Genomic DNA, 13,524 nt, shown 5'->3' with positions numbered 1-13,524 from the left:
ACGCGGCGAAGAAATACCCGCTGTTTACGTCATACGGCGCTGCCGTAAGGCAGATCGGCGATCCCCGGCCTCTGATTGGCCGGGGATCGCCGGTATATGATAGGCTGAAGCCTATCCTACAATGCGCAGGACGGATATGCAGCCCATGGAGGGAGAGGTAGGGAGGGAGTGCAGAAAGCGCTGCGGAGGGGCTCTTTGAAGAGCACACCCCGCAAAGCGCAGCAAGCCGGCGGCGATCAGACCCCCCCAGCAGGACATCCCCCTAGTGGGGAAAAAAGGGGGGGGAAGTCTGATCGCCCTGGCTAAACCCTGATCGGTGCTGCGGGCTGGAGAACCCACGCAGCACCGATATCAGGAAAATCCCCTGGTCCTTAAGTGGTTAAAGTCTAATTAAAGGTTACAGATCAGTTTTATGGGGCTTATAAAATTTCAGGAGTAAATTTATGCAACATGGAAGAGATATGATTTTGTATAACAAATATTTGTAGTTTATGAAATGTGGGCTATTGCTCTCTGTCCTGACCTTCAACTTTCTTTATTCATTTTAGATATCAGCTTTCACGCGCGGCTACATGTGCTGCTATTGGCCTCTCCCCTGACCACAAACCCAAAGCTCTCCATATGCGGTTACCCCCACTTTCCAGTCCCACACCTGCAAGAACCAATGTCAGGAGGGTCAGTCGTGGGCCACCAAAAAGTCCAGTTGTCCCATCCCGAACACTCAGCAATTCTCCTCGAAGCCAATCCCTTTCCCGAACTGAAAGCCCATCTCCATCCCATCAAAGAAGACCTGCTGCCTCAACTTCTCGAGTAGCCCCCACTCCCAAACCTCAGCCTCGAGCACAGGTCCCAGGAGAGTGTCCAGCAACCCCTGCTGTCACAAGGAAAGGACAAAGACTGAAGGTCCAAGTGCCAAACCTGGCAACCAAAGCAAAGCAAGGCACCAATGTTGCCAGAGGAGATGGTAGATAATGCGTGCCAACACACGATACGGTATAGAGACAACTGTGCCGTTGCTTTGGCTCAGTCAGGGAACATTGTGCTTCACTGAACCTGTAAAATGCAATATACACCTGCTTAGCGAGGGATCCCACAACAAGGAGAGCATTACTGACCCAGGTCTTCTCATGTGACAAAGCTGGATGTCTACAACACTTTTCTGAATGAATACCTTTTAGCTCTGTGAAATACCAGCCCTAATTCACTGTGTGAAACCGCTGATATGGGCGGCTTCTGCAGATCTCCAGCTAGAGGGCGCTGACACACACATTCTGCTTCCACCTCTGACACAGTGCTGCCTCTCACAAAGACTTCTAAGAAGGGGGGTGGGTAAATTGCACATCCTGGCCCCTCTATCCAGGGGCTCTATTAGCGCCAAGTAACTGCAGTCTAAACCTATACCTTATGTACAATGGTATACTATAACTATATAGTATTTGTTAATGCTATGCATATGTACATCAAAGAGACAGAACAGGGCTTTAATGTATCCAGTCACATGATCCAGGGAGAATCCTGCATTTCTACACAATGCAATGTTCACTCGTAATCGTGCTATTGGTCAGTTTGCCCTAGATATTTTGTAATGATATTTTTGGGGACGATATTACAAAGACTTTTGAGTCCAATGGCATAGACAGAAAGCCTCTCCTGTGTAAGGGTGACCAGAACTCACAGCTGTGACCATCTCACATGCATTGCACACTGTTTATTATTATTAAGCACCACAGTATACCATAGCGCAGCACAATGTGACTGTAACTTCAGGTTTGTGAGTATGCACGTTTTCCGGTTTTAGGAAGAGGACATCTTGGACACAGCAGAGATGAAGGGGTCTGAGGACTCAACCAATCTGTTTACACACTGCAACCAGAATGTAAAACCGCCATACCTGTGTCTGGCCAACCCCACCGGCATGTCATGGTGGGAGCATCACAGGCCAATGAAGGACTGGAGGTATCTTCACCTACTACAGCCCCAAAGATTGTGGGGGAGAACAGAATTCTGTAACGGTTCTTATTACATGGAATCATCTCATTATGTCATCAAATAAAGCCTGCTATATACAAGACAGACTCCTATTTCTGCTCCAAGATGGATGCAATGAGTGCTGAAGGATGGGGTATAAAAAGTACAGTGAGGGCCCTTTTCCACTAGCAATCGCTAGCGTTCACGCTGAACGCTAGCGATTGCTGAATCGCAATTACCGGCGATTCCCCGACGTTCGCGGCCGCGATTTTGCTATGCTATGCACTGCATAGCAAAATCGCGGCAATTATCGCTCCGCCGCGCGTTCGCGTTCCTGGCAAAAACGAATCGCGGTAGTGGAAATGACCTACCGCGATTCCCATGTTAAAAAGCAAACCGTAGCGATTGTAAAATCGCTAGCGGTTTGCGTTTTTGCGATTCAGCCAGCGCAAACGCGCTGGTGGAAAAGGGCCCTGAGTGACATCTGCTGAGCAAGAAAGATGGATGAGACAAGATAATAGGACTGGAGAATGATGGGTTCTGACTGAGACTAGTCAATCACGAGCTTTGGTTGGTGAAAGGGAATGATGGATGTTGGGCAAGACTGGAGAATGATGGGTGTTGGGTGAGACTGGAGAACGATGGGCACCGGGTGAGACTGGAGAATGATGGATGTTGAGTGACACTGGAGAATGATGGATGTTGAGTGACACTGGAGAATGATGGGTATTGGGTGAGACTGGAGAATGATGGGCACCGGGTGAGACTGGAGAATGATGGGCACCGGGTGAGACTGGAGAATGATGGGCACCGGGTGAGACTGGAGAATGATGGGCACCGGGTGAGACTGGAGAATGATGGGCACCGGGTGAGACTGGAGAATGATGGGTGTTGGGTGAGACTGGAGAATGATGGGTGTTGGGTGAGACTGGAGAATGATGGGTGTTGGGCGAGACTGGAGAATGATGGGTGTTGGATGAGACTGGAGAATGATGGATGTTGGGTGATACTGGAGAATGATGGATGTTGGGTGATACTGGAGAATGATGGGTGTTGGGTGATACTGGAGAATGATGGGTGTTGGGCGATACTGGAGAATGATGGGTGTTAGATGAGACTGGAGAATGATGGATGTTGGGTGATACTGGAGAATGATGGATGTTGGGTGATACTGGAGAATGATGGATGTTGGGTGATACTGGAGAATGATGGATGTTGGGTGAGACTGGAGAATAATGGATGTCGGGTGAGACTGGAGAATGATGGATGTCGGGTGAGACTGGAGAATGATGGATGTTGGGTGAGACTGGAGAATGATGGATGTTGGGTGATACTGGAGAATGATGGATTTTGGGTGAGATTGGAGTATGATGGGCACCGGGTGAGACTGGAGAATGATGGGTGTTGGGTGAGACTGGAGAATGATGGATGTTGGGTGAGACTGGAGAGTGATGGGTGTCGGGTGAGACTAGAGAATGATGGGTGTTGGGCGAGACTGGAGAATGATGGGTGTTGGATGAGACTGGAGAATAATGGATGTCGGGTGAGACTGGAGAATAATGGATGTCAGGTGAGACTGGAGAATGATGGATGTTGGGTGAGACTGGAGAGTGATGGGTGTCGGGTGAGACTGGAGAATGATGGATGTTGGGTGAGACTGGAGAGTGATGGGTGTCGGGTGAGACTGGAGAATGATGGATGTTGAGTGATACTGACATGTGGATATACAGACACTGATGACAAAGAGATAGAAATGGCAACATAGGGGTGACACAGAGACACTAATAGTGACGTGGGGGGTGACACAGAAACACTAATAGTGATGTGGGGTGACACAGAGCCACTAATAGTGATCTGGGGTTGATACAGACCTTCTGCTAGTGACACATGTGGGGGGTACATACGCCTTGATGGTGAAACAGTATATGTGGTAAATTTGTGTCTATTGTGGTGCCCAAACTTCAGCGGCTCAGCTACTACGGGGGGGGGGGGGGGGGGGGAGGGGGTACAGACACTAAGTCACTGATAAGCACTGGTAGTTTTTCCCAGGCTTGTGAATTGATTGTTGTGAATTAATTGAATCTTGTTCTGCTGCTGATGTTGTCCAGTAGGGTTATTAGGAACGGGTGATGGTGCTTGGAGAGTGGAGGTTTTTCAGCATCATAAAAATGCAGCCGGAGACTGAGACAAAGCTACCTCTTTCCTGCAACAGTCTTATCACATTAGTGTGACTCTAATTGTCCTCAGTACAGAGTCCTGATTGACCATTGGTGACGTCTTCATGTCACAGAGGTCCACCATGAGCTAATTAAGTTACAATCATAGGATCTGAGCCTTCGCTGTCCCATCACCCCTCACAATTATACTGAGCTAATGGGAAGCGAGTGAATCCATTCCTCAGAACTGTGTAATAAGTCAGATGACAGACAGAGATCCCACACAGCTCATGGTGACCCACAGGGGCTCAAAGGGACCAAAAAGCCCTTCTTACAACAGATGGTGCCATATTTGTAATAATGTATTCTTATGTGAGCAATAAAGATGTCCCATGATGCAAAACTTTACACAGATCATCTCTTTATGCCTCTAAAACCCGGATATACATCTAGAACCGCCAATGTACACTGCGCATATAGCTCATACATATTACAGCGCCACCGGGGCACAGTGAGCCGATAGCTTATTCACATTTACAGAGCCATACCAATCCATCCTGCATACAGCTAGGCACCTTGTTAGGGGCAGAGATTTGGGGACAGGCTGCAGGTGATTATCCATTCACAGGTGCCCACTACTGACGTCAGGGGTTTGTAGCGCACAGTGAGCGTGATCCAATTCACTTTTTCTCCTAAGTTTTCTTCTAGGATACAATATTCATCTTCTGTTTAACATAACTTTTCAGCACTCTGCAATTAAAAAAGTTCCAAAAAGTTGGTGAAAATTAGAATTATATTATGAGTACCGTATTTTTCGGACTATAAGACGCTCCGGACCATAAGACGCACCTAGGTTTAGAGGACAAAAACCAAGGAAAAAAAGAATATACTAAGCCTGGTGCGTCCATGGTGCAGGGGCATCTTATAGACTTTTCCCCCACAATTATTATGTCTCCCTTGTGCCTTCCTTGTTTCCCTGTGTTCTCCTCTGTCCCTCTGCTGCCTTTGTGTCCCCCTTGTGTCCAGTGTCTCCCTGTGCCCTCTGGTATCTTCCTGTGTCCTCTTTCCCCCTTCCTCTGACCCCATGTCATCTGTCCCCCTTCCTCTGTCTCCAATGTCCTGTTTCCTCCATATCCAGTGTCTTCTAAACCTGTTAGCCCAGTGTCTGCTATCCCTGTCCTCTGTGTTCCAGTGTCTGCATGTCCCCCTGTGTCTGTTGTTCTCCGCCTCCAGTCTGTCCTAAGGTCTGCGTGTCCCCCTGTATTAAATATATTCACGCAGCTGTCCTCAGGCTGTCCTGTCTTAAATACATTTTGTCTGCAATGCCCCCAGGTACTACCGTCTACAGCAACTGGAAGTCCGCACAACATACCGTACATGCTGCTAGCCTCAGGCTGTCCCCGGTTATACCTCCGCGCTGTCCCCGCTTTTATCTCCGAGCACATTCAAGTCCGTGACGTCCCCGGAATTACCGATGCGTTCTTAATCAGGAAGTGTCCCGCTCAGCGTTGTGGATAAATGGACCAATCAGACGGGGGACGCTGGCCCCAACCGCCGATCACGCCGTACACTGCTCCTAGCACTTCCGTTAATAGGATGAGATGGGCTAGAGGGCGGGACAGCCTCTCCGTCATTGGGACCAATCACGGAGAGTGCACAGTGATTCAGTGATTCAGACACAGCACAGTCTGATTGGTCCATTTATCCACAACGCTGAGCGGGACACTTCCTGATTAAGAACGCATCGGTAATTCCGGGGACGTCACGGACTTGAATGTGCTCGGAGATAAAAGCGGGGACAGCGTGGAGGTATAACCGGGGACAGCCTGAGGCTAGCAGCATGTACGGTATGTTGTGCGGACTTCCAGTTGCTGTAGACGGTAGTACCTGGGGGCATTGCAGACAAGATGTATTTAAGACCTGAAGCTGCAGCTGCGTGAATATATTTAATACACGGGGACACGCAGACATTAGGACGGGAAGGAGGCGCAGGTCCCAAAATTTAGTATTCGGACTATAAGACGCACTGACTTTTCCCCCCTACTTTTGGGGGAGAAAAAGTGCGTCTTATAGTCCGAAAAATACGGTATTTTCTTGCTTGCTGGTGGCTTAAAGGGCATTTTATTGTTAATGTGTGAAAATATCACCTAGGAGAAAACTTAGTAGCTAGAGGGCCTGATGCGGGAAACTGCAGTAATATTGGCATGCGTACCGCGCGATACGCTATTTCTGCGACTGTTACTATTGTAAAACACATTACTTAATGAGTGTTACCATTAGCAGCGCATTACCCTAGCAACGATAACTGGTTGAGTACCGCGGTTCGCACTGATAGCGTAACTCACGGTACACAGTGCCGTTTGTAAGGGTAATATTGCCATACGCTGTCTGTGCACAGCAATATTACCACCCTTATTTTATTCACTCCTTAGGTATGGATTCAATAACTAACGAGCACACACAGTGTGGGTTGATTAACCACTTGACGCCTACAGTGCTAAACACCCCCTGAAGACCAGGCCATTTTATGCAGTACTGGGCTGTGCAGGCTTTTCAGCCTCCTGCACAGCCCAGCTAAGGAGCCCAGCTATCGGACTCGCCTCCTTTTTTTTGTCCCTAATGGCCCATACTCACGGGCTACATAAGTGGCCTGTCACCAGCACGCGTGTGCGCGACAGGCCGGCGTCAGCTCGTCGCCAGGTCCCTCCGCGTACACACGCGGAAGAGGGATCAGCTGTGCGACGGAAGCTGTCTCCGTCGTTCCTCCCCCTCGCCGGAAGTGCCGTCTATTTTTAATTATGTTGCTGTCGCTAGACCGCATACTCACGCGGACTAGTGACAGTTGCGGCGGCAACTGTCGCCAGGCGATTGACCGCGGCAATCGCCTGGCGACATTAGCGATGAGCGACGGTTTGGGGTGCGCGCCCGTGCAACGCCTCATACTCACGGGCGACCTGTCGCTGCAACACGCGCGCGCCACGTGTTGCAGCGACAATTGTAGCCCGTGAGTATGGGCCATAAGGGGACATGCCGCTGGAGGGGTCCGATTGCTGCGGCCGTTTTGTTTCTTTTTTTTTTCCCCAGCCTCTATGAGGCTCTCCCTCCCTCCCCTCCTCCCCTCCGTGAACAGAATTTGAACAGGACGGCGATCCGTCCTGTTACGCCTCTCATAGGCATCAGCCTATGAGAGGACGGCAATCCCCGGCCAATCAGAGGGCCCCGGCAGCGCTGTACGCTTGTAAACAAAGGGGATTTCTTTCCCCTTTCGTTTACAAACACTGATCAGCGGCTAGCAGGCTATTCACGGAACTCCGTTCCGTGAAGTGGCAGGGAACGATCGCACATGTGCACGGCCATTCCCTGGGAAACTGCAGCCCCAGGACTTGACGCCAATTGGCGTTAGGCGGTCCTGGGGCTGCCGCCGCGGTCACGCCATTGGCGTGAGGCGGTCTTTAAGTAGTTAAGCGTGCACGCTACATGCGGTCCTGTCAGCGTAGTGTGGGCTCTTAAATTATGCGTGATGCTTCTAACTGTTGCGCAATGTGCTTGTAGTGCGACTGCGGTAATTCTCATTGCATGTAACTTAAGAGCGCATGCTATGCTGACAGGACTGTGCGTAGCGTGCGCATGCTAAAATTGACCCTTTCTCCTAGGTGATTTTTTTCCACACCCTCTCAATAGAATGCCTTTTGAGCCACCAGCAAGCAAGAAAACACTCAGAATAATTTTGAAAGTTCTTTTTCAATTGCTGAATAGTTATTTTTAACAGAAAATTAAATATTATGTCCTGGGAGAAAACTTAGGAGCAAAAAATTAATTGAATAAGGGCCAATTGAATTGGATCGGGCCCTGCGTCTTTAGGGGGGAATCTGCCTAGATATTTTTTTATGGGTGGGGGGGGGGGGGGGGTCGGACTCTGCCTAATTAAGCTTGGGTAGGGGGTTATCAGCAAGGTGTATGGTTTGGGCTCCAGCACCATGTTTAGTGCTAACACCCAGGTAAGTTATCAGCTAGGAGTGGCTGAAAACACAGTTAAGGTGCCCATACGTTACTGGATTTTGATTTTCCACCAGACTATTAAGCGATTTACTTTATTGGGCGATTATCAACAGTGTGGTCGATTTAAAGTTGATCGACTAGTGGCCCACATACTGCACGTGACATTCTATGCTATTCTTCTTCACCCGATTGAAGTGATCAAACTGCATGGTCGCTTGAGCAGGAAAATCTAATGCATGGGCACAATTAGCATTGAGGCTCCTTAGATACAGCACCAGGGAATAGGATAACTAAAGGCACCTGTTGGTTAGGATTAGTAGTTGCAGTTTGCCTTCCCATAGGAGGGTAAATATAAGACAGTAGGGTAGGAGGAGGTTAGGTCTAGACGTTAGGCCTAGAAAGTTAGGTATCAGGACGGGATTTACGTCATGAAGGGAAGTTGTGATAAGGTGTTAGGATGGGTTGGAGAGAGTTAGGGATAAGCAAAGGAGAAGTTCAGGCAGCGGAGGGGGGGAGTAGGACTGTCTTGAGCGCAAAGATTCTTCTCCACGCCCTGGCCTGGATCTCCTCATACCTCTCCAATTGTCTTTTCACAACCTCTTTCAATGGATGTTCTTTAACCCCCATCACCCTCTCGGTCGGGGTCACCCAGGGCTCTGTTCTCAATTTACACCTCTTCCGTCTGCTAAGTCATATCCTCCCTGGGCTTCAAATACCACCTATATGCCAATGACACCCAGATCTATCTCCATACCCGCGATGTCTCCTTCTCCACCATGGACAAGGTCTCCTACTGCCTCTTCACTTTATCCTGGATGTCACACAAGTTCTTGAAGCTTAAAGAAAATCAGTAGCGAAAAGAAACCCTCTGGGGGATACTTACCTCGGGAGGGGGAAGCCTCTGGATCCTAACAAGGCTTCCCCGGTCCTCCTCCATCCCTCTGTTCAATTGCCGAGACCCCTGAAGAGCGGCGATGTAAATATTTACCTACCGCTATCCTGCGCAGGTGCACTAGCAGCTCTCTATTTGGGTTAAGGTGGAAATAGCCAAACACGATCGGATCCGCTCTACTGCGCAGGCGTTAGTCCTTTGCGCCTTCGCAGTAGAGCGAATACGATTGGGTTCGCCTATTTCCACCTCACCCGAACAAAGAGCCGCTAGTGCACCTGCGCAGGATCGCAGAGAGGTAAATATATCATCCCTTGTCAAGCTTGTTGGGGGAAGTTTCGGGAGAACCAGCGCTGGATTCCTCTAAGCTTCATAGGTCAGAGAAGCCTCATTGGGACCCTGAGGCTTCCCCCTCCTGAGGTAAGTATTCCCCAGAGGGTTTTGTTTTTTTTTTGTTACAGGTTTTCTTTAACGTGAATAAAACTGAGCTCATTATTTTCCCAACATCAGTTTCAAGATTTTGTTCCTGGCCTACAAATCTGTGCACAAAACCTGCCAAACCTACATCTCTGAGCTCGTCCGTAGACATACAGTATACCTGCATGCCCCCTCCGGTTCTCCAATGACCTTCACCTGACCGCCCTGCGCATTTCTCACGTCCACACGTGCCGGCAGGACTTATCACCCTATGGAACTCCCTCCCACCCCCCCTCAGACTCGCCCTTAATTCAACACCTTCAAGCAGGCCCTCAAAACCCACCTCTTTAAGATAGCCTATCCCTCCCACCCACCACACCTTAACTCAATCAGCCGAGCACCTATTCCACAGCCTTATCTAGTTTGTAGACTGTAATGGCCCATATGCGGCGTTGCACGGGCGCGCACCCCGAACTGTCGCCCGTCGCTATTGTCGCCAGGCGATTGAACCGCTCAATCGCCTGGCGACAGTCGCCGCCGCAACTGCCGCTAGTCCACGTCAGTACGCGGACTAGCGACAGCAACATACATAAAGGAATACGGAGCTTCCGGCGGTGGGAGGAGGAACGTCGGCGACAGCTTCCGTCGCACCGCTGGTCCCTCTTCTGCGTGTGTACGTGGAGGGACCTGGCGAGGAGCTGTCGCCGGGCCTGTCGCGCACACGCTCACGTGTGCTGGCGACAGGCCAAAAAGTTGCCATTAGCCTTTGGCAGTGTCTCCCATTCAACATAAAACACTCCCAATTCCCCCACATCCAGTGTGTCCTTCTTGATCTTGCGACCGACCCCACCAATGACACCCAATTGCTGGGTCTTTGTAAAATCGCATAATCATGTATCTTATACCCTGTTTGCGTGTAAAACCTTGTGCTACGTTGTATAACCGTGTGCTGCCCCCTCTGTCTGACACCTCTTGTTAACATTGTATGTATCTGTATTTATAGTTCAACGTTGTGTAATAGCTGGAAGCTTTATAAATACAATAAATAATCCCACTGGTGGCAGATTCAAGTCGCCCAGCCAAGAGCGATTATCTATGCTTCCATCATGTTTGCGTTATTCGTTCCACTCCTCACTTGTTTTCTATGGTCTGTTGGTTTGTCATTTGCTATAAAATAAAAATATTTTTTTAATCATATGTGGCCATTTAGAAATCTACAGAGACATGGATGCATGAATGGCTGTAACTGAAAGCTAATAGCATTAGTAACTTGCTGTGTGTCACATGCTTATGGCAGGAATAGATTTCACAGAAATAAACATTTGAAGTTTGCGGTGATGACGGTTTTCCACACTAGTTAGAGCTGAACAAAGGCCACATTTGCTTTCTTTATTGTACACCAAACATCTTCTGCTCCTCATGTCTCCGTTACCAAAGACCAAACAAGGTGAAGCAGTTTCCGCTCTGTAGATAATTCCCCTCTGCTTTGAGTCTGGTATCTATATTTACATTTATTCTTGTCTGCTTTGTCTTTCTGTCATTAATGTTTAATCCCATAACAGAGAATTCTTCATATAATGTTTACAATCCCTGCTATAGATCTTCAAAGTGTTGTGCTAAGTCATTTCAAGATCAGTCAGTCTCTTTAAAGAGAAACTCCAACCAAGAATTGAACTTTATCCCAATCAGTAGCTGATACCCCCTTTTACATGAGAAATGCAATGATTTTCACAAACAGACCATCAGGGGGCGCTGTGTGACTAATTTTGTGCTGAAACCCCTCCCACAAGAGGCTCTGAATACCGCGGTACTCTGGGCAAACTGCCACAATGTAACAATGTTCACAGACAGGAAATGGCTGTTTAAAGCTGTCTGTAACAGCCAGAGCAGCTAGAAACAGCTACATAACTTGCCCACAGTAACAATGTCACCATGTAATACATGTCAGAATGTGAATCTGGGAGAGGAAAGATTTTACAATGAGCAAACACTGACTAAATCATTTATACATAATTATTGTAAAAATGAAGCATTTTTTTTATTAAATTATTTTCACTGGAGTTCCTCTTTAACCACCCTGGCGTTCTGATTAAATCGCCAGGGTGGCTGCGGGAGGGGTTTTTTTACATAAAAAAAAAACTATTTCATGCAGCCAACTGAAAGTTGGCTGCATGAAAGCCCACTAGAGGGCGCTCCGGAGGCGTTCTTCCGATCGCCTCCGGCGCCCAGAATAAACAAGGAAGGCCGCAATGAGCGGCCTTCCTTGTTTTGCTTACATCGTCGCCATAGCGACGAGCGGAGTGACGTCATGGACGTCAGCCGACGTCCTGACGTCTGCCGCCTCCGATCCAGCCCTTAGCGCTGGCCGGAACTGTTTGTTCCGGCTACGCTGGGCTCGGGCGGCTGGGGGGACCCTCTTTCGCCGCTGCACGCGGCGGATCGCCGCGCTGCAGCGGCGATCAGGCAGCACACGCGGCTGGCAAAGTGCCGGCTGCGTGTGCTGCTTTTTATTTCATTGAAATCGGCCCAGCAGGGCCTGCGCGGCAGCCTCTGGCGGTGTTGGACGAGCTGAGCTCGTCCAGACCGCTCAGCAGGTTAAGGTAGCCATACATCAAGCGATGGATTGACCAAGAGACATATCTCTGTCTAGTCGAATCTGAATAGAAAAAGATCTGTCAGCTGTCCATACACTGCAGGCCGATTCCCGATCTACAGTGGTGTGAAAAACTATTTGCCCCCTTCCTGATTTCTTATTCTTTTGCATGTTTGTCACACTTAAATGTTTTTGCTCATCAAAAACCGTTAACCGTTAGTTAAAGATAACATAATTGAACACAAAATGCAGTTTTAAATGATGGTTTTTATTATTTAGTGAGAAAAAAAAACTCAAAACCTACATGGCCCTGTGTGAAAAAGAAATTGCCCCCTGAACCTAATAACTGGTTGGGCCACCCTTAGCAGCAATAACTGCAATCAAGTGTTTGCGATAACTTGCAACGAGTCTTTTACAGCGCACTGGAGGAATTTTGGCCCACTCATCTTTGCAGAATTGTTGTAATTCAGCTTTATTTGAGGGTTTTCTAGCATGAACTGCCTTTTTAAGGTCATGCCACAACATCTTAATAAGATTCAGGTCAGGGCTTTGACTAGGCCATTCCAAAGTCTTCATTTTGTTTTTCTTCAGCCATTCAGAGGTGGATTTGCTGGTGTCTTTTGGGTCATTGTCCTGCTGCAGCACCCAAAATGGCTTCAGCTTGAGTTGACGAACAGATGGCCGGACATTCTCCTTCAGGATTTTTTGGTAGACAGTAGAATTCATGGTTCCATCTATCACAGCAAGCCTTCCAGGTCCTGAAGCAGCAAAACAACCCCAGACCATCACACTACCACCACCATATTTTACTGTTGGTATGATGTTCTTTTGCTGAAATGCTGTGTTACTTCTACGGCAGATTTAACAGGACACGCACCTTTCACAAAGTTCAACTTTTGTCTCGGCGGTCCACAAGGTATTTTCCCACAAGTCTTAGCAATCATTGAGATTTTTTTTAGCAAAATTGAGACGAGCCTTAATGTTCTTTTTGCTTAAAAGTGGTTTGCGCCTTGATATCTGCCATGCAGGCCGTTTTTGCCCAGTCTCTTTCTAATGGTGGAGTTGTGAACACTGACCTTAATTGAGGCAAGTGAGGCCTGCAGTTCTTTAGATGTTGTCCTGGGGTCTTTTGTGGCCTCTCGGATGAGTTTTCTCTGCGCTCTTGGGGTAATTTTGGTCGGCCAGCCACTTCTTGGGAAGGGTCATCACTTTTCCATGTTTTTGCCATTTGTGGATAATGGCTCTCATTGTGGTTCGCTGGAGTCCCAAAGCTTTAGAAATGGCTTTATAACCTTTACCAGACGGATAGATCTCAATTACAGTACTTTTGTTCTCATTTGTTCCTGAATTTCTTTGGATCTTGGCATGATGTCTAGCTTTTGAGGTGCTTTTGGTCTACTTCTCTGTGTCAGATAGCTCCTATTTAAGTGATTTCTTGATTGAATCAGGTGTGGCAGTCATCAGGCCTGGGGGTGACTACAGAAATTGAACTCAGGTGTGAT

General features: G+C 48.3%; 1 protein-coding gene across 1 annotated transcript in view; it reads left to right on the top strand.

Annotated features, from left to right (window-relative positions):
- The window catches only part of TTBK1 (tau tubulin kinase 1), a 102,067-nt gene extending 99,998 nt beyond the window's left edge, over nucleotides 1-2,069 (top strand). The window contains exon 15 of the mRNA XM_068232593.1: nucleotides 549-2,069. Within this exon, the coding sequence (XP_068088694.1) occupies nucleotides 549-972 (424 nt within the window). The 3' untranslated portion in view covers nucleotides 973-2,069. The remainder of the gene's footprint in view (nucleotides 1-548) is intronic.
- The last annotated feature ends 11,455 nt before the right edge of the window (nucleotides 2,070-13,524 follow it).

This window comes from Hyperolius riggenbachi, chromosome 4 (genome assembly GCF_040937935.1).
Source record: "Hyperolius riggenbachi isolate aHypRig1 chromosome 4, aHypRig1.pri, whole genome shotgun sequence".
Taxonomy (NCBI): domain Eukaryota; kingdom Metazoa; phylum Chordata; class Amphibia; order Anura; family Hyperoliidae; genus Hyperolius; species Hyperolius riggenbachi.
The sequence above is the reverse complement of the archived record's forward strand: the minus strand, read 5'-3'. Positions and strand labels throughout refer to the sequence as shown.